Source organism: Heliangelus exortis, chromosome 12, assembly GCF_036169615.1.
Source record: "Heliangelus exortis chromosome 12, bHelExo1.hap1, whole genome shotgun sequence".
Lineage (NCBI taxonomy): Eukaryota > Metazoa > Chordata > Aves > Apodiformes > Trochilidae > Heliangelus > Heliangelus exortis.
In genome coordinates this window covers 7,040,150-7,064,717 of record NC_092433.1, presented here as the reverse complement: position 1 = coordinate 7,064,717, position 24,568 = coordinate 7,040,150, and the positions used below count along the sequence as shown (strand labels likewise).

The 24,568-nt window shown below is 61.3% G+C and overlaps 4 protein-coding genes across 11 annotated transcripts; 3 read left to right on the top strand and 1 right to left on the bottom strand.

Annotated features, from left to right (window-relative positions):
- Positions 1–861: 861 nt before the first annotated feature.
- On the bottom strand, positions 862–3,095 carry LOC139801481 (putative protein-lysine deacylase ABHD14B). Of its 5 annotated transcripts, none has more exons than XM_071755742.1 (4): positions 2,666–3,095; positions 1,966–2,175; positions 1,556–1,797; positions 862–1,245 (listed from the first exon to the last, which is right to left on the bottom strand). In XM_071755742.1, the coding sequence occupies exons 1-4, from the start codon at positions 3,093–3,095 to the stop codon at positions 1,063–1,065; spliced, it is 1,065 nt and encodes a 354-aa protein (XP_071611843.1). In that variant the 3' UTR covers positions 862–1,062. The 5 variants fall into 5 exon arrangements, with proteins under 5 accessions (XP_071611843.1, XP_071611845.1, XP_071611846.1 ...); XM_071755744.1 differs by lacking the exon at positions 2,666–3,095 and adding an exon at positions 2,419–2,628; XM_071755745.1 differs by lacking the exon at positions 2,666–3,095 and adding an exon at positions 2,431–2,604.
- A 23-nt stretch (positions 3,096–3,118) lies between these two features.
- On the top strand, positions 3,119–4,849 carry ABHD14A (abhydrolase domain containing 14A). 2 transcript variants are annotated; one of them, XM_071755749.1, is made up of 4 exons: positions 3,119–3,366; positions 3,498–3,613; positions 3,967–4,202; positions 4,482–4,849. In XM_071755749.1, the coding sequence occupies exons 1-4, from the start codon at positions 3,119–3,121 to the stop codon at positions 4,662–4,664; spliced, it is 783 nt and encodes a 260-aa protein (XP_071611850.1). In that variant the 3' UTR covers positions 4,665–4,849. The 2 variants fall into 2 exon arrangements, with proteins under 2 accessions (XP_071611850.1, XP_071611849.1); XM_071755748.1 differs by having other exon boundaries at positions 3,495–3,613.
- Positions 4,850–5,020: 171 nt separating this feature from the next.
- Positions 5,021–10,902, top strand: ACY1 (aminoacylase 1). 2 transcript variants are annotated; one of them, XM_071755732.1, is made up of 15 exons: positions 5,021–5,109; positions 6,385–6,517; positions 7,132–7,196; positions 7,675–7,779; positions 7,896–7,990; positions 8,169–8,245; positions 8,475–8,564; positions 8,812–8,868; positions 8,975–9,048; positions 9,148–9,197; positions 9,393–9,537; positions 9,619–9,687; positions 9,779–9,858; positions 10,126–10,186; positions 10,320–10,902. In XM_071755732.1, exons 2-15 carry the CDS (start codon positions 6,409–6,411, stop codon positions 10,482–10,484), a joined length of 1,242 nt encoding a protein of 413 aa, XP_071611833.1. In that variant the 5' UTR covers positions 5,021–5,109; positions 6,385–6,408; the 3' UTR covers positions 10,485–10,902. The 2 variants fall into 2 exon arrangements, with proteins under 2 accessions (XP_071611833.1, XP_071611834.1); XM_071755733.1 differs by having other exon boundaries at positions 5,099–5,228.
- Positions 10,903–12,416: 1,514 nt separating this feature from the next.
- On the top strand, positions 12,417–23,399 carry SEMA3G (semaphorin 3G). 2 transcript variants are annotated; one of them, XM_071755753.1, is made up of 16 exons: positions 12,417–12,525; positions 15,172–15,332; positions 15,969–16,031; positions 17,540–17,659; positions 18,296–18,386; positions 18,502–18,618; positions 18,851–18,993; positions 19,073–19,187; positions 19,301–19,370; positions 19,583–19,727; positions 20,207–20,438; positions 20,555–20,646; positions 20,900–20,941; positions 21,112–21,337; positions 21,619–21,758; positions 21,845–23,399. In XM_071755753.1, exons 1-16 carry the CDS (start codon positions 12,426–12,428, stop codon positions 22,307–22,309), a joined length of 2,322 nt encoding a protein of 773 aa, XP_071611854.1. In that variant the 5' UTR covers positions 12,417–12,425; the 3' UTR covers positions 22,310–23,399. The 2 variants fall into 2 exon arrangements, with proteins under 2 accessions (XP_071611854.1, XP_071611855.1); XM_071755754.1 differs by lacking the exons at positions 18,296–18,386; positions 18,502–18,618; positions 18,851–18,993.
- Positions 23,400–24,568: the final 1,169 nt, after the last annotated feature.

Sequence of the window (24,568 nt, the reverse complement as noted above, 5' to 3'; positions counted from 1 at the left end):
CTTTGTAATTGCGGGTTTTTTTTTCCTGGAAGCCGATCAGCTGGCAGGGCTCGAGGGCTCAAGGACACCGGAGCGGGCAGGGACAGGGCGGCTGGCACCCCAAGGCCCACTGTCACCCAGGGGTGCCGCAAGGGGGGGAGGGCCTGGAGGGGTGGGGGGCGGCAGGAGGCAACCCTGTACAGGGCGGCTGGAGCTGCAAAGGGGAACTAAACTGTGTGGGGAGGGACGAGGGATGCTCCAGGCAGGGGTCCTGTCTTCTTGCCAGGGCAGTGACTGGATCCTGTACTCCTGGCACTGCCCATGTCCTCTGCACGGGTATCCTGCACCCACAGACAAGTGTCACCACCCCACCCCCCCTCCCGGCCCGTTACCTCCCCCACTAAATCCTCCTGGGCCCTGGCGTAAGCAGCTAAAGCCCAGGCAGGCTTGGGGAAGGGGGAGGGGACATGGGGGGGGCGCCCCGCTGCCAGCTCCATCTGTGGCCCCAAGTGCCCAATGCAGCAGCACAGAGAAGGGGGGAAGGCAGGTGGTGGGCAGGGGGCTTGTCCCCCTGTCTATCTGGACAGACGTCTGTCAGGCCGCCCTTCCTGACCCCCCATCTGCTCATGGCAACCACTCACTCGTTGAATCCCCCCCCCCCACCTCCCGGGGGCACTAGGCTGCTGCAGGCAGGAGCCTACCGGGGCTGGCAGCTTCCTTTTAAGCCCTTGTGGATTACCCTGGACCTGAGTGCCTGCCAGGATGAGTGGGAGGAAGAAGAAGAGGATGAAGAGGAGGCCAGCAGGCCAGGGACATAGGTGCCACAGTCCTGGGCATGTTCCAAAGCTCCTGGGGGTCCTGCCAAAAGAGATGGGTGGGCTCCAGTGGCTTTGCAGCTTGGGGTTTTATTTGGTCCAAGGGAGCTGGTGATGCTGGTATGGCCCTGGCACAGTGTGTGCAGGGCTGGGAGGGGATGGTAGGTAAGCAGCTGGGTTGGCACAAGGGTGTGTGCACAGACAGAGGGATGGGTGGGCTGGCCATGTCCCCCCGTCCAGTGAGCCCCTTCTATGCAGCTCTTCCCACTCATTCCAGCTGCTGCAGGAAGGCCAGAAGCCCACAGTGCCACTCGTCGGGCTTGTCCAGGTAGCAGGCATGTCCAGCACCCTGCAGCACCAGCACCTGGTGCTCAGGGAGATGCTTCAGGTTGTTCAGGCTGGTCTGCCCCAGCTCCACATCCTGGTCCCCATACACGATCAGCGTGGGTGTCTGTGGAGGGGGTATGCACTCTGAGCCTGCAAATGGCACCCAGACACTTGCTCCTCCTGGCCAGGGACACCCTGGGACCAGGATATGGAGGAACTTGCCCTTCTCCCCCACCTACATGACAAGGGGAAACTGAGGCTCAGACTACTGGGTCTCTTCACTTTCCTTCCTGCTACCCACAGTCACACTACTTCACCATCCTTTTCCAGTGACAACACGGTATCTGGCCTGTTTGGTGTTTCCCTCAGCCAACCTCAGTGCCGGGGTCCCCTCCCCATTCCCTGACCTCCCTCAGCCTCCCTCTAGGCCATACTTTGATCCAGGCGTACTGCTCTGTTGTGAATTTCTCGGTGCAGATGGGTGCCACGGGCACATACGCCTTGAGCAGGTGGTTGTGCTGGAAGAGGAGGGGCAGGGAGTACATGCCGCTGAGCGATGGGCTGATCACCACGGCTGGACCCAGGCACAGGGCCTCCAAAACCGCTTTCAGGAAAGTTCCCGGTGCTGGCTGGCCCACGGGCGCTGGGGCCACAGCATCCTTCGAGCGCCCCAGCCCTGAGCCACAGGAGACAGAAGTTGCCCTGTCACACAGCCTCCTCGCCACACGGAGAGGCTGGCGCAGGGGGACGCTGCAGTTGCCATCCCGGCAACCACAAATGCGAGCGGCCGTATCGGCTCCCCCCGATACACAGCTCTGGGGCTGTGCTTTCCACCACGCCTTACCCGGCAGGTCGATAGCCACGGCTCGGTAGCCGTTTTCGGCAAGGGTGGCGAGTGTCCGCAGCTGCAGCCACGTTTCAGAGGAGAAACGAATGCCGTGCAGCAGCAGCACCGGCAGCTTCGGTACCTGCTGGGCCGGCTCGGCCCGGCGGTAGAAGAGAGTCTGGCCTTCCACGGTGACGGTGCCCTCGGTAAGCTGCGGGGCAGCCATGCCTGGGGGTTGGGAGAGAGGGGAACGGGCTCGATGTTGCAGGGCGGTCCGGTCCCGGTAGGATTCCGGTTGTCCCGGCGGCGGTGGCAAGGCAGGCGGGCTGTGGGCGCTGGCACCAGGAAGGGTGACAGTGTAACCCCCTTGGACCGGCAACACCCTCTTTTTGGGGGACACTGATTCGCTCGTGCCAAGGGGGCTCACAGTGCCCCAGTTTCCCCGCCCGGCGCCGGGCCGGCAGCCCTTACTTGCTCCTTTACCTGAACCCCCAGCGCCGCCCGCCACTCGCCTCCCGTTCCCCGCCGCACCACGGGGCTCGGGGTGCCGCGCCCCGGACTCAAAGGCCGGCGGGGCGGGGGTGGTGGGAGGCTGGCACGGAAAGCGGCGGCACCGCCTCATGGGGCGCAGGGGTACGGGGCGGCTCCGGGAAGGGCCACCGCCCTGCCGAGCAGAGCCGAGAGCTGCCGAGCTCTGCCGAGCTCTGCCGACACGCACCGAGTTTTGCCGAGCCAAGCCGAGCACTGGCCGAGGTCTGCCGAGCCTTTTCCGAGCCGCAACCGAGTGCTGCCGAGCCTGACGAAAGCGGGGCCCATCTTGCGGCCCCCGGGGTGCTCTCCCGAGCTGCTCGGTGCGGCGGGCAGACAGTCCCCTCGGAGCCTGCAGCGCTGCGGTTTCCCGCAAGGCGGAGCCTGGGACCGCGGGCGCGGCGCTGTGAGGGCCGGGGCCGGGGCCGGTGTCGGGGGAGCCGCATGACCCGGCTGGAGCGGGGGGGTGCGGCCGGAGCCAGCGGCAGCTCGGGGGCAGGGGCCCAGCTCGTCTGCTTTAGGGGGCCAAAGGCCGGGCCGGAGCTGAGGGGAGCACCGTTATCTGGGGCCCAGCCCCTCCGCAGCGGTGGAGCTTGGGGCTTCCAGCCCCTCGCTGCCATTTTCCTTCTCCAGGGCAGTGGAGATGCCGCTCGCCCGCAGCCGCCTGGGGCTCCTGCTTCTCGGGGCTCTCCTCACGTTCGTTGTCTACCTCCTGCTCCCGGCTGCCCAGCAAGAGCCGCATGTGGCGGGCGCCCGGCCTGCCCCGGAGAAGCAGGGCCGGCGGGTGGCCAATGTCACCGTGCACGTAGGGACAGTGTCGGGAGAGCCCCCCGTCTTCTACAGGGAGGCTTTGGCAGGGCCCCAAGCCAGCGGTACCGCCAGCCCCGGGAGGTGGGTCAGCTCCTGTGGCAGAGGAAGGTGGGGTAGCCTGGGGATTGGTCTCCAGCAGTTCTTGTGGCTGCCGGACGCCCCAGGGTACGATATCTTCCTGAACTCCTTCCCACCTGTCTTCCCCACCGCAGGCTTGATGTCCTGTTCCTGCATGGCCAGGCGTTCACCTCCAAGACGTGGGAGGCCTTGGGCACACTGGCACTGCTTGCTGGAGAAGGCTACCGTGCGGTTGCAATAGATCTGCCTGGTAGGACCGTGGCACTGCACTTGAGTAGATCCCTCAGGGCAGCTCTAGGCCCTCATCTCAGCTGCTGCTGAGCTCAGGACCTCTTCAGGGAGGGCTCTGGACCTCTAGTCTGCTAGCAGTATGTGCAGTATGTTTGGGACTGGCTTTGCCCCAGGGCATTGACCTACATTGCCACCCTGACCCTTTGGCTGGGGCTGGCTGGCTGTCATATGGTTGTGGCCTTACAACTGCTGGGGTTTGGTAGGATGCCCATTTTTTTGCCAAGCCAGCTGAACCCTGGGGGAAGAGACTGTTGCTGACTGTCCAATCCCCCCTTGCCCTGCACCCACCCCATGCCTTCTGCCCCCTACCAGGGTATGGGAATTCGCCTCCATCAGAGATAGTGTCCAAGGCACAGGACCGTGTGGCTTTCCTGGACTATGTCTTCCAGGAGTTGGGCATGCAAAGGCCCATTCTCGTCAGCCCTTCTATGAGTGGCCGCTTTGCTCTGCCCTTCCTCCTGGCCCGGGGGGAACACCTGGCTGGATTTGTGCCCGTGGCACCTGTGGGCACCAAGGACTACACTGCTGAGCAGTACCAGCAGGTCCAGGTAAGATGACTTATTGGGTTCCTGGGGGGCCTCTGGGTACTGGAGAGCCTTGTTGGCCAGTTGGCTGTAGGGTGCTGTGGAGGGTGGCCCTGTTTTGGGTCAGTGAGGGGGATCTGTACCCTCTTTAGCTTATGGGGAGGGCTGGCACCTGCCTTCCTTCAGCTTTGCCACCACCCCCAAGGTGGTGGATAGAGGTGAGCACAGCCCAGGGAAGTGTGGTGAGCATTTTCCCCTTTGACAACTGCTCTGCTTTTTTTCTCTCTTATTCTGTTACTTAAGACGCCCACCCTGATCATGTATGGTGACCGTGACACAACCCTGGGTCCCCAGGCCCTGCAGAGCCTGCGGCACCTCCCCAGGCACCGTGTGACCATGGTGCCCAACGCCGGCCATGCCTGCTACCTGGATAAGCCAGAGGAATTCCACCAGGCCCTGCTGGGCTTCCTGCACCAGCTTAACTGAGCTGCCGAGCAGAGGACAAGAGACCAGGGTGTCCCAAGGGACAGGGAGGTGCTGGTGGCTGGCACGAGGGATGCTCTTCTCTTTTGGGGTGTTCCCAGGGTGGTGGGGGGCGGGATCGAGGTTGTCCCTTGCTGTCAGTACAGGGTGTCATCTGTAATGAGGTCAATAAACTCATGCTGCTCTGGTTTCTGCGTCTGTCCCTAAGCGCCGCGGAGCTCTCCGGGCTCCAGCCCCATCTCCCTGCCTCCGGTGTGGGGCAGGAGGGTGCCAGCCCCCGTCCCACCTCGTGCCTCTGCCCGCCTTCCCCTTACCTCTCCCCTGCCTCCAGCCCACGCTGTGCCCCAGCTCCTCCCTTGCCCGCCCCCTGCCCGAAGCGGGGCGGGCCGGGGCGGAGCGGAGCCGAGCGGGGCCGGGCCGGGCAGGCGCCGGCGGCAGCAGCGCGGAGGTAGGGCCGGGGCGGGCGAGTGGGGGTCCTGGGAGCGGGGTCGGGCCAAGAACCCCCCGCAGCCCGAGGGGGCTGCCCCGCTGCCTTCGTTCCCCCCTAAACCCGCACCTTATACCACGGTACCCTGCACCCCCCTGTACACCCTTGCACTCCTCCTCTATTCCCCTGCACTCCCTAATCACAGTACTCTGTACCCCCCCCCCCTCGCATCCCACACCCCCATCGCATCTTCCCAGTATCCATCATCCCTCTTCCTCTTGCCCGTGCTACCCCTGCACCCCAACCTATGCAGCCCCCTGCACCCCTGCCCGTGCTACCCCGCACCCCCCTGCACTCCTAGCCATGGTACCCTGCTCCCCACTCTCCTTCCCCCCTAACCATAGTACCCCTGCTCACGGCACTCTGCAATGTCTACATCTGTGACACCCCTGCAGACCAAATGCAGTACTCCTTCACCCCACCACGCCCCCTCCCTCCACCCCAGCCATGGTATACCCCTCCTATGCCCCTTTGCACCCCTGGCCACAGTACCCCTGCACCCCTAACCATTGTCTCCCTGCACTCCTCTCATAGCCTCTCTGCACCCCCTGCTACACCCCCTTCACCCCTCCTGCTACACCCCCATGTGCCCCTAAGCACTGCACATCCCTCTGCTTCTCTTGCTGCCTAGCACTCCACAAGCACCCAGTGTCCTGTCGCCCTCCTTTAGGCCCCCAGCCCCTCCGTCCTCTCTGAGCACTTCACCACCCCCACTCCCTTCCCCCCCAGTGCCGTTCCTTGTTCTTCAACCCCTAAGCAGGCAATGTCCTCCTTTTCTTACACCAGCACCCCCTTACACCAGCATCCTTCCTGCGCTCCCCCAGCATCCCCCCAAGCCTCTAACTGCTGGATAACCTCAACTACAGCGTGCCCCTGCCCTGTACACCCTTTTTGCCTCCTTCCCCATTACCTCCTTCCCCACCTTGTAGCCCCTTTTCCTCCCTGCTAGCCCTTCCCTGGATCTCACCCCTTGCCTAGGCATCACAGCTTGCCCTGGTTCTGTGTTTGGGGCAGGAACACGTGTTTTGGGAGGAGAATGAAAGGACAGTGTGGGGGACACACCCCATCCTGCCCCTCTACCCAAGCAGGGGGACTTCTCCCATGGTAGCAGCTTCCCAGGACTCACACTGGGGAGACCTTTGCCCCATCTTGCTTCGGTTTCTGTGACGACTGAGCTTGCCTGTGGACTTTGGAGGGGCCGGTGGGTGATTAACCATCTTGCTGCTCTTCTCCCAGAGCTTTGGAGCCCCAGTCCCTGACATGGCACCTGGAAAACACGGGAAGAGCACAGGGCCCTCAGAGGACCCCTCAGTTACACTTTTCCGGGAATATCTGAGGATTGACACCGTCCATCCCAAACCTGACTACGGTGAGGAGGGGGGGGGGGGGGGGGAGGGGCAGGATGGGGAGCAGTGCAGGGTCTGGCAATACAGCTTTCCAGCTCTGATCTTTGGACCCAGTTGCCAAGTCCTGTGCCAGGGCTGTTTTGATGGTGGTGTTAAGGAACAAACATCTTTGTGCCTTATCTCTGCTGGTGCCTTTGGCTGGGGCAGAGGCATCTCGAGTGCACCCAAGGCTGCCAATTGCTTCCTCCAGACCCATGCCCCGGGGCCTCACCTTTCAGTGCTGCCCTGACTCTGGGACAGATGTTATGTAGATCTCCTTCCCTTAACATTTCCATCCTCTCACTGAAGTACACTTGAGATTTTTTTATTGGTATGGAGCTCTCAAAACTCCTACAGAGGACTTTCCCATCTAAACCTGCCCTCTTCAATTTTTAGTTTTTCATGTTCCCTGGTCTTCACCCCAAAGGGACACTAATGAGCTGCTCCCATCCCTGCTCCTGGCTACCTCTTGTTCCAGGACCTCCATCCCCTGCCCTTTCTGGTTACTTTGGCTTGGGAGCTCTAGAGAGCCTTGGGGTTCCTGGGAGTTGCAGTGAGTGGGGAAGGAGATCCCAACATAACTTCAGCTCCTTCCCAGATGCAGCTATCCGGTTTCTGGAGCGTGTTGGCACTGAACTGGGTTTGGCCTGCCAGAAAGTTGAGGTGAGCAAGGCAAGGAGCAGCCCCTGGTGTGTCTGTCCATCCGTCCATCCGTCCGTCCATCCATCCATCCATCCATCCATCCATCCTTGAGTCTTTAATGACTGGGCTGTACCCCTGCCCTCTGCCCCCAAGATGGGCAGGAGTGAATCCCTTCTGCCTGTAATCCTCTGCTGACCTGAGCCCTTCCTTAAGCTTATTCTTGTGCTGGACCCCGCTGACCTTTGCAGCTGCCTGTGCTATGATTAGCCAGGGACCTGGCAGGGTCATATTGGCTGGGGACATCCCTCCTGCTGGGCACTGGCTGTGCCAGGGGACTCCTGGGCACTGGGGGAAGATGCTGAGTTTGTCTCCCCTCCTCTGCCCGAATTGCAGCCAGGAGCTGGCACCAGGCTCTGTCAGGCTTTTTAGCCCAGTCTGACTGTCCCAACCCCTCTGTCCCCAGATGGGACCCAGGTGACATCCTGCCCTCATCCCACAGGTCTGCCAGGGCCATGTGGTGCTGATCCTGACCTGGCAGGGCACGAACCCCCGCCTGCGCTCCATCCTCCTCAACTCCCACACCGACGTTGTTCCTGTCTTCGAGGTACAGGGACAGGGTGAAGGTTGGGATGGGCATGGTAGGAAGGATTGGGGGTGGCAGGCAAATGGGAGCTGGTGCCTGCTGTGCTTCTCTGCCCTCATGGCTGCTCTTCCCTGCAGGAACACTGGACCTACCCACCCTTCGAGGCTGTTAAGGACTCGCAAGGCAACATCTATGCCCGGGGTGCCCAGGACATGAAATGTGTCTCCATCCAGTGAGTGGAGGGCTAAGCACCTGCTGGGGGAGGGTGCATGGCATGAGAGTACCTCTGGGCAATGCAGGATGGGATGCCATCATCCCCAGGGTCCCTGGGGCTGTGGGTGCCACTGCTTGATGCCCCTGGGGTGGCTCAGGGCACACCATCACCTCTCCTCACCACCTCCTCCCCGTAGGTACCTTGAGGCTGTCCGGAGACTGAAGGCAGAGGGGAAGTGTTTTGCTCGCACCATCCACATCACCTTTGTGCCTGGTGAGTCCCCAGGGTGTCCCCTCTCAAGGGGACAAGTGGGCCTGGCAGCTGGATGATGTTCTGGAGTTCCTCATGGCATGGCAACAGGGAACACCCCTGGCAGCCTCTCTGGATTTTGAGCTCCTTTAGATTGAGGACAGGAGTTTTCAGGTCTGATGGAAGGAGGACCAGAGGGGTGCTGGGCTGGGGGTGCCTCGCTTCCTTCCTCCATGCTAGGCTCTTTCTGCAGATGAGGAGGTGGGTGGACACAAGGGCATGGAGATGTTTGTGCAGTGCCCCGAGTTCAGAGCACTCAACGTGGGCTTCGCCCTGGATGAGGGTGAGTGGTGGTGGTAAGGCTGGCTGGGAATGTATCTCCTCTTGACACTTCCCCTTCTGCCTGTTGGCATCACTCCCTGAGCACCAGCACTTGACATGGCTTCTGGGGACCCCCTCAGGGGTCGCTTCCCCTGGGTAGTGACCCACATGGTGCCAGCCTGAACAGGAGATGCTGCCAGGGCAGAGCAGAGGGGGACACATCATGACACCCCCATGCCCCTCTGACCCCCTGTCTGTGCCCACCGCAGGCCTGGCCAGCCCATCTGACACCTACAGCGTCTTCTATGGTGAGAAGAGCCCATGGTGTGAGTATCTGTGCCCACTGCCCCATCCCTGGTGGTGCCAAGCACTGTGGCATCGGTGCCACCCCAGGCTTTCTGATCAACTCCCCCTCTCCTCCCACTGCCACAGGGATAAAGGTGAAGTGCATGGGTAGTCCTGGGCATGGGTCCCGCTTCATCAGCAACACGGCAGCTGAGAAGATGGTAAGAGAGGGGGTGCACCATGCACCCCCACACAGTTAACCCTGGGTTAGACAGGTGACCCCTAAGGCTGGCCCTCACCCCCTGCCCTTCCCTCCACAGCACAAAGTCATCAACTCCTTCCTGGCCTTCAGGGAGAGCGAGAAGCAGAGGTAGGAGATGGGCAGCAGGATGGTAGTGGCTTCAGTTCTGTCCATGCAGGGGGTCCTTGGGATCCCAAGCCAGGCTTTGATCTGGCACTGCCGCTCCGTGCCTCAGTTTCCCCATTTGGGGGTGGCAGTGGGATGGGGGAGAGCTTCCTCTCCTCCTCAGGCAGCAGAGGGTGACTCTCCCTTGCGTCCCCCGAGGCTCAAATCCGACTCAAGCCTGACCCTAGGGGATGTCACCTCCCTCAACTTGACCATGCTGGAGGGAGGTGTCTCCTTCAACGTGGTGCCCTCTGAGATGGCAGCCGGCTTCGATATCCGCATCCCTCCCACCGTAGATCTGAAGGTGGGTGTCATGTTTTCCCCCTCGGAGGGGAGCAGTTTGGGGGGGACCCAGCTCACACCCCTCCTTTGGTCTCTGCCTCAGGCCTTTGAGGAGCAGGTGGCTGCATGGTGCCGGGATGCTGGGGATGGTGTCACCTATGAATTCCACCAGGTGAGGAAATTGATCACCCAGGAGCATTGCACTGTCCCTCCCTTGCCCTGTGCCTACCCCCTGCCACTCATGTGCCCTCTCCTTCCATCAGAAATGCATGGACCAACATGTCACCTCCACTGAGGAGTCAGACCCATGGTGGAAAGCCTTCAGTGGGGCCTTCAGGGACATGTGAGTAGTGTCCCCAGGAAGGGCAGGACCCTGCAGAGACATCCTCTAGTGTGAGCTGGAGAAGCCCTGGGGTCATGGCAGGGTTTGGGAGGAGGTGCTCCATGCCATGCCAAAGCACCTCCCTCTTCCCCCCCAGAGGGATGGCTTTGGGGGTCCCACAGGGTGTAGGGACCTTCCTGGCCTAGTCTCTTTGCCAGTGGGATGTTAGGGGGACAAGGCACCTGGCTGCCCCCCATGCCCATACTGACTCAAGGCTTTGCTTGTCAGGAAGCTGCAGCTCAAACTCGAGATCTTCCCGGCTGCCACCGACAGCCGCTACATCCGAGCGGTGAGTGCGATGCCAACCCACCCACGGGTACCCCTCTGGGGTGAGCCCCAAGCAGGAGCCGTGCCCGTGGGGTGGAGCAGAGCATGCAGTGCCCATCCCAGCCCTGTTGTCACCCTGTGCCCCCCATCCCCAGGCAGGACACCCCGCTATCGGCTTCTCACCCATGAACCGCACCCCGGTGCTGCTCCACGACCACAACGAGTTCCTCAATGAGCAAGTTTTCCTGCGGGGCATCGACATCTACGCCCGCCTCCTGCCTGCCCTGGCATCCGTGCCCCCACTGCCCACTGAGGGCTGAGTGCCCTGGTACAGGACAGGGTGAGGGGGTGCTAAGCAGCAGGGTGCCAGGCTCTAAAAAAGAGGGCAGAGGGTGGGCACAGCAAACACCTACCAGCGTGGGGACCCAGCTGGCATCGTGCCGTGTTCGCTGTGCTCGGGGGTGGCCCGGTGGCAATGCCTGTGCCATGTTGTGCCCTCCCTGGGGGCTGTGTCCCCCTTGTCCAGGTGCCTCCTGCCTTTCCAAGTGTTGGCAGTGCCTCCCCCTGTCCCCATGCCACCTCCGGCTGCAGTGACTGTGGGGTGAGGGGCTGGCAGTGCCCTACTTTGCTTGCCCGTGCCTCATCCTGCCCCCTGCCTACTTGTTAGGGGAGCTGGGGCTAGTGCCCCCCATCCTCCCTGTGCAAGCCAATAAATTTCCTTGGTAAGCACGACCAGGAGCAGGGCACTCTGTCTGTCTCTCTGTGGGTGTCTCCACGGATTTCCTCAGCGCCGTGGGGTCTGCTGGAACGCTGCCCCCTCCTTTGGGCTCATCGGGCTGGGGGACAGGGCTGCGGGTAGGATCCAGCCTGGGCAGGCTTTGGGGCTGCTACTGGAAAGCCTCGGCTACAGATCAGCCTCGGGGGACTGGGAGGAGCTGGAGCAGGCAGTAGTGCTGGGGTTCATCCTGCTCCCTCTTTCCCATCAGCTCCTGCTGCTGTGTCGTTCCCCCAAACCCTGGGGCTGGGGCAGGCAGTGCATGGGTCGGGGCAAGCAGCCTCTGCTCATCTGCCGGAGCTGCCCAAGGGCTGCCTCTCCTCCTGGCTCCCACCCCACTCCGCGCTGCTCTGCAGCACACACCGGGTCTGTCCCAAGCCTCCATGTGCTGCTCGCCCTTCCCATTTGCGCTGGGCAAACCAGGGCCAGGGGCCAGCCAAGGGCTCACTGGGCCCAGTTCAGGTGGTTTTGTCCCAGTTGCAGGGGGTGGTGGAGATGCTTCGTTACACAAGACTAGGGGTGAGCTGGACAGCCCCCACCCCCCCCATCCTCTCGCCCTCCTTTATTAATTGAATCTGCTGCAGCCCTCTGAGGGATGGCTGGGGGGAGGGCCATGGCCAGCAACTGCCCTGGTGCTGGGCTGGGAGAGGAGATGGGGCTGGTGATGAGAGAACATTGCAGCAGAGGGCACTAACACCTTGGTTCCTTTCCCCTCACCCAGTGCTGGGGTGAAATCCAAGGCTTTTGGGAAATGAGTACTCTTGCTGGGGCACCAAGGCTCCCTGAGGAAGTCTGTGTAGATTCTCTGATGTCTCATACGGCCATGTCTCCTGACCTATAGCCCTGGGGGAGAATGGTGTGGGTGCCATGGGGTCCCTCTGCTGGCCTGGGTTCCCACTCAGGGCGCAGGTGAAAAGTCACCCCTGCAGGCAGAGAGCAGCACATCCCCACTGCTCTGTCCCCTGCCCTGTGGGTGCACCAGGGATGGGCACAGCACCCTGTGCTCCTCTCAGTTCTGCTCAACTCCCTTCCGCCTGGCCTCCCCAGCGTGGCCGCTGAGATGGGATCCAAAAGCCGGGTGCTTGCTAGTGCTTGGAGATCACCCCAAGCTGAGAGTCCTTCTTGGGGGACAGGCTTGGGTGCCCTTTCTCGACCCTCCAGAAGGGCAAGGCTGGAGGACCCCAGCTTCCTCCTCCTTGCTCCTCATCACAGGGATGAACCAGAGGCTCTGGGATTGCTTCGGTTTTTTCGGGTGGAGGTTGCAGTAAAGCCTAAACTGGTGGCAGGCGACCAGTTGGGGTGTGTGTGTGTAACTCTTGTTCCCCCCCACCCCGGGAGATGGAGCCGTCTCTCCATCGCATGACCCTCCGCACATCCCTGGGGGATGGCGGGGCCAGACCGGGGCGGGCCGGGGCGGTCTGGGGGCGGTCGGACGGCGGCACCATAAAAGCTCGGTGCCACCGGCAGCCCCGGGAGCAGCGGCGGGATGCGAGCGGTGGTGCCGGTGCCGGTGTGGCTGTGCTGGTTGGGGGCTGCGCTGCTGGCGGCGGGGCGCAGCCTGCCCCGGCTCCGCCTGCCCTACCGCGGTGAGACGGGCCGGGGGCACCTGCTGCGGGGGGTGTGGGTTGGGGCGCCTGCCCACCTTGGGGTCTCCTCAGTGCCACGCCGAGGGGATCGGGATTGGGAGGCTGAGCTCTGGGCGCCGCGCCCCAAGTGTGCGCGTTTATGGGGTTACCCTGGGGGGGCACCTCCTCGCGCCACGGGCTCGGTTTGGGCTGGGGTTGGGGTGTGTGGCTGCCCGGCACTCTCTTCTTCCCCACACGGGACTGGAGGGGTAGGAAGAAGGGGGTGCCAGGTGATGTGGGGCGGGGGGATGCGCCGCCGGCCTCTGCCGCTCCCCACAGGGATCGCCACCCACGTGGAGTGGGGGGAAACTGAAGCACGGCGTGGTTCAAGCACCTGCGTGCTCCCCTAGGGTTCCCGTGGGGTCTCAGTATCCCGCACATCTCTGGGTGGGAGCCAGGTGGTTGCCCCGCTCCCTGGCAGGTCCTCTGGATGCTGCAGGCACTCCCTGAGCCCTTCCGTGCTGGGGTGCCAGGGGGCCCTCGGGTTGCTGCTCTTGGTTTTAATTAAAACTCACTCTGTGATCCTGCCCTGGCTCGCTGTATCCCCGGCTCTGCCAGCTTAATCCACGGGCTGCTTCCAGGCAAACTGGACAGAGGAATACGGAGTGCCCCAATCTCCTCCTTTCTTCCTAAAAATAAGTTGCATAATGCATATATTCCCCCTTCCCAAGGAGGAGAAAAGCCTGGGGCAGCCCAACTCTCGGAGAGCCCCGGGAGCTGCAGACCACATCCCTGTGCCAGGGGAAAGCTTGTCTTTACCTCCCTTGTGCTGCCCGGGATGCTGGGCTTGGCAGCAGGGCTGGGGAGTTGGGGGTCCCGGCTGTGGGGCTCAGGTCTGGCTCAGCATCTGATCCACTCCAGCCCGCAGTCCGGCAGGGCCATTGCCCAGATTCGAGGGGCTCCCCGGGGCTGGGCGGGCTCCTTGGCCTCGCGCAGGGACCGGGCAATCTTTTGAAGCCTTTTTTTTTTTTTTTTTTTTTAAGTTCCTTCTCAACCTGATTGTTCTGTTCCTCTTCCAAACTGCAAACAGAAACTGAAATTTCCCATGAAACAAATTCTGCCACAGCCTTCTCCCTGGGGCGAAGAAAAATAGAATTAAAATTTCAATTAAAACCATTAGAAACCTCTGCAGTGAAAACTGAGTGAGCTGGAGCTGCTTGTGCTCAGCTTGTTGGTTGGTGCCATGTGTGGCTGGTGGCTCTGGCCGGGGGGTGAGGTTTGGGGTGCACAACAGGGGAAAGTGTTGTTCTGTGTGGGCAGAAGTGGCCACCTCCCCAGCTTTCCCACTCCCTCCCTGCTTTTCCTTCTGCTTTGGTGTCCAGCAGTGGCTCCTGCAAGAGGGGAGAGAGAATTTTGCTGCTGAGTGCACCAGGAGCCCCATGCCCTCTGAGCTCTCTGCTGTCTCCCCTCCTGCTGGACCGGTGCTTGGGCCATGGTTTCAATGGGACCCCCCACCCTAGGGGTAAAGGGGTGCTGGGGATGGATGTCGCATGGCAGGGTGCTGCTCCCCAGGGAGAAGGGAAGGGGAAGGCTCCCGGAGGTGGAGCTGGTGTAACCCGAGGCGCAGGAGGAATTTGTCGGAGCTGGGGGAGAGGTGGAAGCCTCGCTTCAAACAATAAAAGGGGCCTGATGACTTTGCCAATGTTATTCCGAGCTGGGAAAATATTATTGCAGGGCAAGAATAGAAGGAGACGACAGCATTTTCCTGGGCTGGCCCTGGCGGTAGGGGAGGACCTGAGATGCTGGGAGGGCACAGGAGGAGGGTACTCCTGGGGAGATGGGGCTGGAGGGGCCCCTGGTGCCAGCTCTGCTTGCAGGCACGGGGGTCTCCAGGTGAGGATGGAGCCTCTGGGGCTATATCCCTCCATACCACCAGCATCAATGGTTTGGGCACTGCTGTTGCCTTGAGTGGGGATGGGAGCTGTGTGTGAAGGGGTGGAGGTGGCATGTCCCCCCAGGGGTTGATCTTCCCTTGCAGGTCCCAGAAGAGGCATGTCCCACCAGGACAGGGATACCTCCTAGGTGGAGGTGACAAATGTCCCCTCAGCAGGGGCAGGGCCTGGTACCCCAGTATCCTGGGTGACTGGCTGCTGGGCTTGTCCCAGTGACACTTCCTCTGCCATGAGGACATGTGGGGGATGCTTGAGCTGGGGCTTTCTTTGGGGGCAGCAGCGGTGGCTGGCAGCCTTCCCCTGCAGAGGATGTCTAGGGACGTGGCTGCCCTTATCAATGGTGCTTTGTCTTCCTCCTCCTCTGCCCTGTGGTTGCAGTGGCCTGGGCCAGGGTTGGGCAGGCGCTGGGATGGGGTTCAAAGCCCAGTCAAGCTGAGCCCCTCCCTCTTGCCCTCTCTCTGCAGCAGCTGGGTGGGCGCCACCGTGACGGGGTTTTCAGCTTACTGACCCTGAAAGGCATTTCCCACTGGGAGCCAGTCGTGCCACCACCCCCGCAGCAGTGTCACCACAAGGGTCCCCTTGGCATTCCATGGGATTCCAGGCTTGAACCTGCTTTGGAAGTCTTGTCCATGAGACCCTGTTTTGCTATGACCCTCCTCCTGTAGGATTTTGGGGTGGGATGGTTCCTCCTGACATTTCCCTCCCTCCTTGGCAGAGCTTTTGGGCACCAACCGCTCTGTTGTCTTCTTTGGCCACCGGGGCTTCCTGGGTTTCCGCTCCCTCTACCTGGATGAGTACCGTGACCGGCTCTTCATCGGGGGCAAGGATGTGCTCTACTCCCTGCTCCTGGACAGGACTGGCACAGATGTCAAGGAGGTGAGCTGGGTCCTGCTGAGCACCCCAAGGAGACAAGACAAGGAATTAAATGCATTCATCATTGCACTGAGCTATGCTAGGGCTCAGCTAGAAAAGCCCCAAGACCTCTCCTAGCTCCTCCTTCGTGGGAGAGGTGACAGACCAGAGCAGTCATTCCCCCTCCTCCTTCACCCTGTCCACTTTGTGTTTTTCAATTGAGGCTCTGGGCTGTTTCGAGCTGAAGAAAGCAGAGAAGGAAATGAAGTGCCTCCTCGATGTGCTGGGTCACCACAATGGGGTCAAGGGCTTGTGTACCCAAGCTGCCCTTGATCCAAAAGCTGACAAAGGCTGCGAGGGACTCAAGATGTCTCCCAGCACCCTTTTCCTATGCCACCTACATGTATCCCCCTTCCCAGCTCCAGCCATCCCAGTGTGACCACCCAAATCCAGTCAGGATGTGACCACCAGGGTGCATTTTGCCAGGGAGGAGGGATACTGCCCTGGATCCGAGGGTGGGAGTATTGGGCTGGGTGGGCTCTGGGGTTGGTCCCTCTCTCAGCCCCTCTCTCCATCACCGTGCCACTTGGAATGTGTATTTGCAAGGCTGTGTTGCTACTGTCCCCCCCTCCCTGCTCCAACAGCTCCTTTGTGTTTCAGATCTACTGGCCGCCCCTCCCTGGGCAGACAGAGGAGTGTTTTCGGAAGGGGAAGGACCCAGGGGTGAGTTCACACCATGTGTACTCTGCCCCGTGTTGAGGAGGGTGCCCTTGTGCCCCAGGGCCATCTGTCTCCCCCCACATGGGGGGCTGTGCCAGTGAGGGCCCTGCTGGGACAGAGCAAGGCACCTCCCGGTGCATGGGGGGAAACTGAGGCAGGGGGTTGGTGACCGAGCCTGGCCACATGAAACCCTTGTGCCAGGCCCCAGAAATCTTGTTTCTGAGGCTCAGCTCAGCTCTGTGGCTACAGAGAGGTGCCCAGCATGCAGTGAGAGGGCAGCAATAGCTTTCAGGGAGGAACCAAAAAGCCCATTGCTATTCTTCAGACACCAGCAGCCTGCTCTGGCCTCTCCTGGCCACCCCTGATGGCGGGAAATACTCAGCTTGCTCAGGCTCAGTGACCTGGCTCCCCAGATTACCCCTCTACATCCCCCCTACCCTGATATGAAACAGGACTATGATGGGGAGAGAGTTCCTGAGCCTCTCCCTGCCCAGACTAATTACTCCCTGGAGCCCCTGTCCTGCTCTCATGTTTATTTTACAAGCTCTCATCGACAGATCCAAGCCAGGGCAGGCTCAGGTTTTTTATTTTTCTTGAACGTCTATATATATATTTTAAACTTTCTATTTTAGAGGCTCTTTGCAAAGGGAAAATAAACAGCAGGGAGCCTGGGAACCCCCACGGCAGCTCAGCAGAGGTGTTCCCAGCAGACGAGGGGCTTTGTGTCCTGCTGGGGGGGACTATGGGGAACAGGCAGGGCTGGCACTTGCCAGGACAAGCTGCTGAGCTAATGGTGGTGATGCCTGAGTGGGATGAGTGGGATGGGAGCTCTTTTCCAGAGGGAACTGCTAGGAGAGACTGCATAAGGTCAGAGGTGACAGGTCTCCAGCCTTGGTGGTGTCATCTCTGCTGGTGCCCAGGAGAAGGGGACAATCCCAGACAGTAATGATTGGGGCTGTACTGAAGGCAGCTAAGGATGCCTGTGGGCGGCTGTCTGTGTCCCACATTTCCTCCCTTTGTTTCATCCCCGGCTGAGCAGGAACACAATGGGGAAGGACCTCCCTGCATCTGGTCATGTCCTGGGCGCTGGGAAGAGGAGGGTCCCCAGGGGCTCGGGCTTGGGTGTGGGAGCTGCTGCTGCGGGCTTGCTGGGGGGGGTGATGTGCTCTCCCGACCGTCGTGGGCTGTGGGATGGGGTGAGCACAACGGTGCCCATGGGCAGGGGGTGCCCACGTGGTGGCTGGATCACACGTGGTTCCCCAGGGATGCTTTGGGTGGTGGGAGACCTGTCCTCTTGCAATGGGCTGGGGTGCACCCAGATGAAGTCTGTGCAAACCCTGCCAGTGGGTGCAAGCCACCATCTTGCACCCCTGGCATCAGCCTGAAGGCTGGGTGCAGCCCAGGGAGCCAGGGCTGGGGCCCAACCATTACTCTGGGGTCCCCCAGGGAGCTGGGGGTGGGTGAAGCACTGAATCCCCCACAAGCCTTTCCTTCCCCTGCTGTCTCCCCAGACCGACTGTGCCAACTACATCCGTGTGCTGCATCCCTACAACCGGACGCACTTGCTGGCCTGCGGGACGGGCGCCTTCCACCCTGTCTGTGCCTTCATCTACGTGGGGCCCCGTGGCGAGGTAATGCAGCAGCCCAGTGGGGTGCCCAGCCTGAGCAACCTCACAGACACCCCTGAGAGGTTGATCTCCGCCTTCCATCTGCCTCCTGTGGGGCTTGGGGATTGCATGGGGATGCTGGGTGTGGTGTTTGCTCCATGCTGATATTGGGATGGAGGGCAGGAGCCAGCTCTACCCCCTTCCTGGCTTCCCCGCCTTTCTGGGCTGGCATCACCTCTCCAGGGCCTGGTGTCCTGCCAGGGGCTGTGGCGTGGATGGCATTTCCTTCTCTCCCAGCCTGCTGCTCATAAATCAGGGTGGCTGGGGTGGGAAGGCAGGTTCCCCGTTCCCCCCCTTCCAGCCTGGCACCGTGCAGGCAGCAGGAGCCATGCCAGTACCACAATGCCTCCAGCCAGGATATGATGGGTGACCAGTGGGGCTGGCAGGTCCCTTTGGGTGCTGTGCATCCCTGCTCCATCAGACATGCCCCAAAGAAAGCACAGATCCTGCTTCCAGAGGGTCCCTCTGGGAGCACTGGGGCTGTGGGTGCTGGTTGGACAGGGACCAGCACCGGCCCCTGCACACCCAGGCACGGCCCCACTGTCTGGGGCATGGCGAGGAGCTCACCTGCCTGCTCCCTGCCTGCTCCTTCTCACCCAGCACACCTTCAGCCTGGACCCTGCCTACGTGGAGACCGGCCGGGGCAGGTGCCCGCATGAGCCCAGCCGCGCTTTCACCAGCACCGTCATCGGTGGGTCGTCTTCTTCTTGAGGAACAGAGTACCTGTGGGGTACTAAGACCAGGGATACTCCCCATGCCATCTGGGGCTGCCTCTCAGCCCTGCTGTGGGGTGGTTTTTTTGCCAGGAGGGGAGCTGTATGCTGGCCTCACCGCAGATTTCTTGGGCCGTGATCCTGGCATCTTCCGCAGCACAGGGACCCGCTCTGCCCTGCGCACCGAGGTGGACCAGCGCTTGCTCCACGGTAATGGGTCCCCAGATCCCCTCTCTTCCTGGCTGGGCTAATGCTGGGGACCACCAGCCTTACGGTGGCTGGGGCACCTGGTGTTGTAGCATACTCGTCTTGAGTACAAGTGGGGAAAAGCACCAGGGCAGCACGGTCTGGGGGTCCTCCTGGCCAGCACTTACCCAGTGTGATGCTGGGGTTTGGAAGTGGCCATCTCACCCCACCTGACATGGCCAGCTCTCACCTGTAGACCCCAAATTCGTGGCAACCCACTTGATCCCAGACAACGATGACCAGGACAATGACAAAGCCTATTTCTTCTTCACGGAGAAGGTGGTGGAGGCGGACAGCAAGGATCTTGCCATTGTCAGCCGGGTGGCACGCGTCTGCGTGGTGAGATGCTGGTGGGGACTGTGTGGGATAGAAATATACCAGGTCATAGTGGTGGTCCTAACACCCCCTGTCCCTCCAGAACGATGCTGGAGGCCAGAGGGTGCTGGTCAACAAGTGGAGTACCTTCAACAAAGCCCGGCTAGTGTGTTCTGTCCCTGGTCCTGGTGGCATTGACACCCACTTCGATGAGCTTGGTAAGGGCTGCATGGAGCTGAGGACATCATAAAGGCTGGTCCCTTGGTTGATGGCTTTGGAAAGCTACCAGGTTTCCAAGAGAAACCACACAAGTTGGATGTCTCATTTTCAGAGGATGTCTTCTTGTTGAGGACAAAGGATAGGAAGAACCCAGAGATCTATGCCCTCTTCAGCACTGTCAGGTGGGTGGTTCAGCCCCATCCTCTGGGCACATCCAGCTGCAGCTGCCCGTGACCTGCCCCATCACCCTCACCATGTGGCTGCTGGCTGCTCCCCAGCCTCTGCCTGTTCCGGGCTGGTCCATACAGAGATATTGGTCTGCCTACCATGCTGCCCACCAATGCCACTGGTGCTGAGCATGGCTCTGCTCACCCCATTCACTGTCTCCTTTCAGCCACATATTCCAGGGCTCTGCTGTCTGTGTGTACCGCATGGCCGACATCCGGGAAGTCTTCAATGGGCCCTTTGCCCACCGGGACAGCCCCCACCACCAGTGGAGTGCCTACGAGGGCAAGGTGCCCTACCCACGGCCAGGCGTGGTGAGTGACTGCCTGGACCTCTGGGCCCCTTCTGCTCTTCCAATTACTCTTCCAGGGGGAGCGATGGGGCTGATCCTTCACATTCTCACCTGCTGGGATGGGTTTCCTATGGGATCCATCCCAAGATGACTGGGGACCAAAGTCTGGCAAAGAGCTGGAGAAGATGGATCCCAGATTAGAAGGGACTCCAACCAGCTTGGTGGAGTGATGGAGGAGTGTAGTGAAATGAGGCAACCAGGTGCCACTAATTGCCAGGTAGTGGGCATGAGCTTGTGTTCCTAGCCTGACCTTTTATTGGCCCCCTAATCCTGCTCATGCGCAGTTGGGGCCCACCCTAATCAGGCACAGGTGGGCTTAACGCAAGCTCATGCCCACTACCTGGCAATTAGTGGCACCTGGTTGCCACATTTCACTACAGAGGAGGATGGAGGGATGGGTGCTGTGGTGGCTGGGCTGATGGTCTCCTCTCATCCACACAGTGTCCCAGCAAGACCACCAATCAGCCCCGGAGGCAGTATGGCACCACCAAGGACTTCCCTGATGAGGTGCTGCACTTCATCCGCTCTCACCCCCTCATGTACAAGCCCGTGTACCCCCGGCACCGCCGGCCCCTCCTAGTGAAGAAGGACCTTCCCCACCGCCTGCACCAGCTCGTGGTGGACAGGGTGGAGGTGGAGGATGGGCAGCAAGATGTCCTCTTCCTTGGGACTGGTGAGCAGCAGGAGCAGTGAGCAGGAAGGAGCCCCAGTGTTGGGGCCACCAGTGGGCGTGGGGCTGGGGTGTGTGACGGTGCGGTGCTAACACCTCCAGCCTCCTCCTCCCTGCAGATGCAGGCTTGGTGCTGAAGGTGGTGGTCCTGCAAAAGACAAGCTCAACCACGGCTGAGGAAGTCATCCTGGAGGAGCTGCAGGTTTTTAAGGTGCTGTTTGCTGCCCTGCATGTGAGGGAGGGGGCAGCTGTGGGCTCAGGTTGGGGTCACACATGGGGATGGAGGCTCAGTGCTGTCACCACACTGTTGAGCATGGGGAAGCAGAGGGCAGAGGATCACTGGGGGTGTTTTCACTCTGCCCAAAAACCTTCCTGGTGCCCCTCCAAGCTCTGGCAGTTCTGAGTGAGCTGGACTCTCCTTGGCAAGATTTTCACCAATCCCAGCCTTCTTGTCTCCCTTACAGGTGCCTGTGCCCATCACCCAGATGGAGATCTCTGTCAAACGTGTAAGTATGGACATGGCTCGGCTATGGGCTGGGGACAGGGCAGGTGACCAAGAGGGACTGAGCTGTTGTCACCAGCCTCTCTAAGCCTGCGTGAGGGGTCCTGGCTGGGGACACCAGGCATTGTACCTGTGGGGACTGCCAGCATCACCATCTCGGTGCCATTCCCCCAGCAAATGCTCTACGTGGGCTCCAGCCTGGGGGTGGCCCAGGTACGGCTGCACCGGTGTGAGACCTACGGCATGGCCTGTGCTGAGTGCTGCCTGGCCAGGGATCCCTACTGCACCTGGGATGGCACTGCCTGCACCCACTACCAGCCCTCTGGCAAGCGCCGCCATCGCCGCCAGGACATCCACCATGGCAACCCTGCACACCAGTGCCTGGACCAGAACCTGACTGGTGAGAAACTGGGAAAAGGTCTTATGGGGCTTCAGGGCTCGTCCAGACCTCCCAGCATCCACAGAAGGGCTTGCAGCCACCTCAGGTGGGCTGGGGCACTCGAGTCTCCTTGTCCAAGGGCGACCCAAGACAGGGTTGGGTGCTGCTGGGGCTGGGGTCTGTCCCTGGGGAGAGGGGGGACTGAAGCCACACAGTGGCCCAGCAGAGGGGAGCACTGACATGCAGGTGCATGGAAGCCTGGCTCTGCCCTCCATGTCAGCCCATGTCTGTCTTCACTCCAGTGGATGATTTTGAGAACATTGAGGAGAAGGTGCTTTATGGGGCAGAGAACAACAGCACCTTCCTGGAGTGCGTGCCCCGGTCCCCACAGGCCAGCGTGCAGTGGTTCGTCCAGAGGCCTCCCGATGAGCAGAGGGATGAGGTGAGCTCCCCCTGTGCCTGCCTCGCTCCCTGGGAGGGACGGGAGGGGCAGACCTGGGCTCCCCCCAACCTCATGGTGACCGGCAGGTGAAGACAGACGAGCGGATCCTGCAGACGGAGCAAGGGCTGCTCTTCCGCCAGCTGCACCCCCGCGATGCCGGCACCTACTACTGCAAGACCCTGGAGCATGGCTTCACCCAGACGGTGGCCAAGACAGCCCTGAAGGTGATCTCCAGCCAGCAGCTGGCACACCCCTTCCCCCGGCAGCGGGGGGACGAGCCCCCGCGCCCGCCTTGCCCCGAGCCCTGGCTGGCACCGCAGGTCCCCAAAGCCTGGTTCAAGGACATCATGCACCTCATCAGCTCCCAGAACCGGCGGGGGGTGGAGGAGTACTGTGCCCGCCTCTGGTGTGGTGGCCGCCCCCACCACCGCAAGGGCAAGCTGGCCCAGAGCAAGCACAACCTGGCCAGCATGGACGTGGACAAGAAGGGAAGGGTGGCCAAACCCCACAGCGAGAGGAACCGCGTCCCCCGGCAAGCGGCAGCCACTTAGGAGAGGGCGGGGTGGTGGGTGTGGGGTGGCCATGGGTGAGGAACAGCTCCCTGCATTGCTGGTGGCCCCCAGGGGACTCCTGGATTGTAGCAGCACCAGCCCTGTCCCTCCATTCCCCCTGGCTGTGGTGGACGTGATGCCAGCTCCCGGTCAGGTCTCTGTCACTCTAGGTGGCCACAGGGCCACCTCTGAAATGGGCAGTGTGGTGGGACACAGTGGCCACCTCCTGCTCTTGCTGGGTTCAGGGCCATGGTCACTGGGACAGGCTGGGGCACAGCAGGTGTGGTGTCACCACTGTGCCGTGTCCCCAGGGTCTGGCTGCCTTTCTCTGCAAATAAAGGGGCCAAGCACGGTGCTCGGGGGAGCAGCTGACAGCTCCAGGCTCTTTCCACACCAGGACGGGGCCTGAGGAAAGTGATGTCTGCTCCCTTGGGGAACACTGCCCAGCACCTAAAAAGCCTCTGTGCACAGGGTGATCTCCATCATCTGCTGTGCCTGAGGAGCTCGAGTTGTGCCAGCCACAGCTCCCCCCTTCCCTTCTGTCCCCCTCCCCAGCCACAGATGGTTCTGGGGCTGGGCAAGGTCGGAAGGAAAGCAAATGTCTGCATCAGGTTAGACCCGTTCCTGGGTAAACATGGGAGAGGCACCAGTGCCACCATCAATGCCACTGCTGTCACTGTGCCCAGGCAGGAGCAGGGTGTGTTTCTGGTGGCCCTATGGGGCTGGGTGGGACAAGGCTTGTTTGGGGTGGCTTGATGCTGGCTGGCGGGGCTAAGGCAGCCACCACAGCCTCCCCCAGGTGCAGGGGCTGGGGGGTGGGTGCTTGGAGAGACCCTGCAGGCTGCTGGCACTGTCCCAGGCTGCCAGCAAGGTGCTCACTTGCTTTCCTCACCCGACATGAGCTCACTCACCTCCCCCAGTCAGGGTCAGCCTGGGGTGATAAGGATCTCCCCCTTCCTGAGGCAAGGCAGCCCCACACAATGGTGTGAACCACAGCGCTGCCGGCACGGGCATTGTTTGGAGGCAGAGGAAAGGGAAAGAAAAATAATAATAATAATAATAATTAAACTCCCTAAATAGCTCATGCAAAGCCAGGCCATGATATCATCACTCCTGCCTCTGTGTGTGTGTGCAGCAGCAGCAGCAGAGCACCGTGGTTGTCCCCAGTGAGTGTGATAGGAGCAAACTCCCCCAAACAGCACTGCCCTGTCCCACCGTGTGCCCACAGAGATGAGCCCCTGGGTCCCAACCCTCTCCTCCAGCTCCCTGTCCCACCTCTCCTGCAAACCCAGGGTGTCTCCTGGGATGAGAAAGCTGTGGTGGGGCTGGCAGGCCGGGACACATCCTGCAGGGAGAGTGGAGCCAGCAGCACTCATCTACAGGGCAGGCTGGAGCCAAGCCTGTGGATAATCGCAGACCTGAGGGGCACAGAATGATCAGAAACAAGCAGAGACAAGAAAGGGCACGGATGTAAAGCCAGAAATAAGAGACAGAAAACTGATTCCTTGGGGCCTGAAGTGCTTTCCATGAAACACATACTGAAATACACACACCCCATTGCCTCCGAGTGAGCTCCTGTGCTCTGCAGGCAGGAGCTGGGCTGCCTGTCCTGCGGCCTCTGGGACCTGGCCCCAAGGTGAACTGCAGCAGAGGCTGTTGCTGACATCAGGGATGTTTCAAACCAAGCATGAACAATGACCAGAAGAAATCAGTCCCCGAAACGGCCTCCCCCCTCCTGGTGAACTTCGTAAATGACTGCGGTCAATGACTGAGCCAGCCCCCTCCTGGCTAGGTTCAGGCTGGAGTAGAAGGGCTTTTGTCAGGGGTACAAGCAGGGCCCTGCACAGCTCGCAGCCCTGCCTCCTCTCCCTGGTAACCAGCCAGGAGAGGCAGCCTGGGTCTCGAGGAATTTCCAAGGCTTGAAGGAACATGAACACCGTCTCACCCAGCCCGGGGGCTGAAAGGAGACAACTTCAGTGGGCAGGTGCAGAGCTGCTGCCCCCACCTCCTCTGCAGGAGGGGAACAAACCCTACCTGGGGCTTGGCACCGGCAGCTGAGCCCTGTCCCAGGGCCCCCCACCCTGCTCCTGCCCCGGGGGGACAGGGTGTGCGTGGGAACAGCCGTAGGACAAAGCCCTGGTGGGGGGCGGGCTCAGCCATGGATCCGGCTCCTATTTTTAGCCCACTTCCTAGGGAAGGGAAGGGAAGCGCAGCGCAGGGACGCCCGCTCGCCCTGGGAGCCGCCCAACCCCCGGGGCA

Coding starts and splice junctions, on each gene's coding strand:
- LOC139801481 (XM_071755742.1), bottom strand. CDS start 3,095: ATGGCAGCGAGGGGCTGGAAGCCCCAAGCTCCACCGCTGCGGAGGGGC. Junction 2,176..2,665: donor GCTTGGCTCGGCAAAACTCG/GTGCGTGTCGGC, acceptor CCCAACCCCCAG/GCATGGCTGCCCCGCAGCTT. Junction 1,246..1,555: donor AGCAGTACGCCTGGATCAAA/GTATGGCCTAGA, acceptor CCCCCTCCACAG/ACACCCACGCTGATCGTGTA.
- ABHD14A (XM_071755748.1), top strand. CDS start 3,119: ATGCCGCTCGCCCGCAGCCGCCTGGGGCTCCTGCTTCTCGGGGCTCTC. Junction 3,614..3,966: donor GGTTGCAATAGATCTGCCTG/GTAGGACCGTGG, acceptor GCCCCCTACCAG/GGTATGGGAATTCGCCTCCA. Junction 4,203..4,481: donor AGCAGTACCAGCAGGTCCAG/GTAAGATGACTT, acceptor CTGTTACTTAAG/ACGCCCACCCTGATCATGTA.
- ACY1 (XM_071755732.1), top strand. CDS start 6,409: ATGGCACCTGGAAAACACGGGAAGAGCACAGGGCCCTCAGAGGACCCC. Junction 7,991..8,168: donor ATGAAATGTGTCTCCATCCA/GTGAGTGGAGGG, acceptor TCCTCCCCGTAG/GTACCTTGAGGCTGTCCGGA. Junction 10,187..10,319: donor ACAGCCGCTACATCCGAGCG/GTGAGTGCGATG, acceptor CCCCATCCCCAG/GCAGGACACCCCGCTATCGG.
- SEMA3G (XM_071755753.1), top strand. CDS start 12,426: ATGCGAGCGGTGGTGCCGGTGCCGGTGTGGCTGTGCTGGTTGGGGGCT. Junction 16,032..17,539: donor GGAAGGGGAAGGACCCAGGG/GTGAGTTCACAC, acceptor CTGTCTCCCCAG/ACCGACTGTGCCAACTACAT. Junction 21,759..21,844: donor CCGATGAGCAGAGGGATGAG/GTGAGCTCCCCC, acceptor GGTGACCGGCAG/GTGAAGACAGACGAGCGGAT.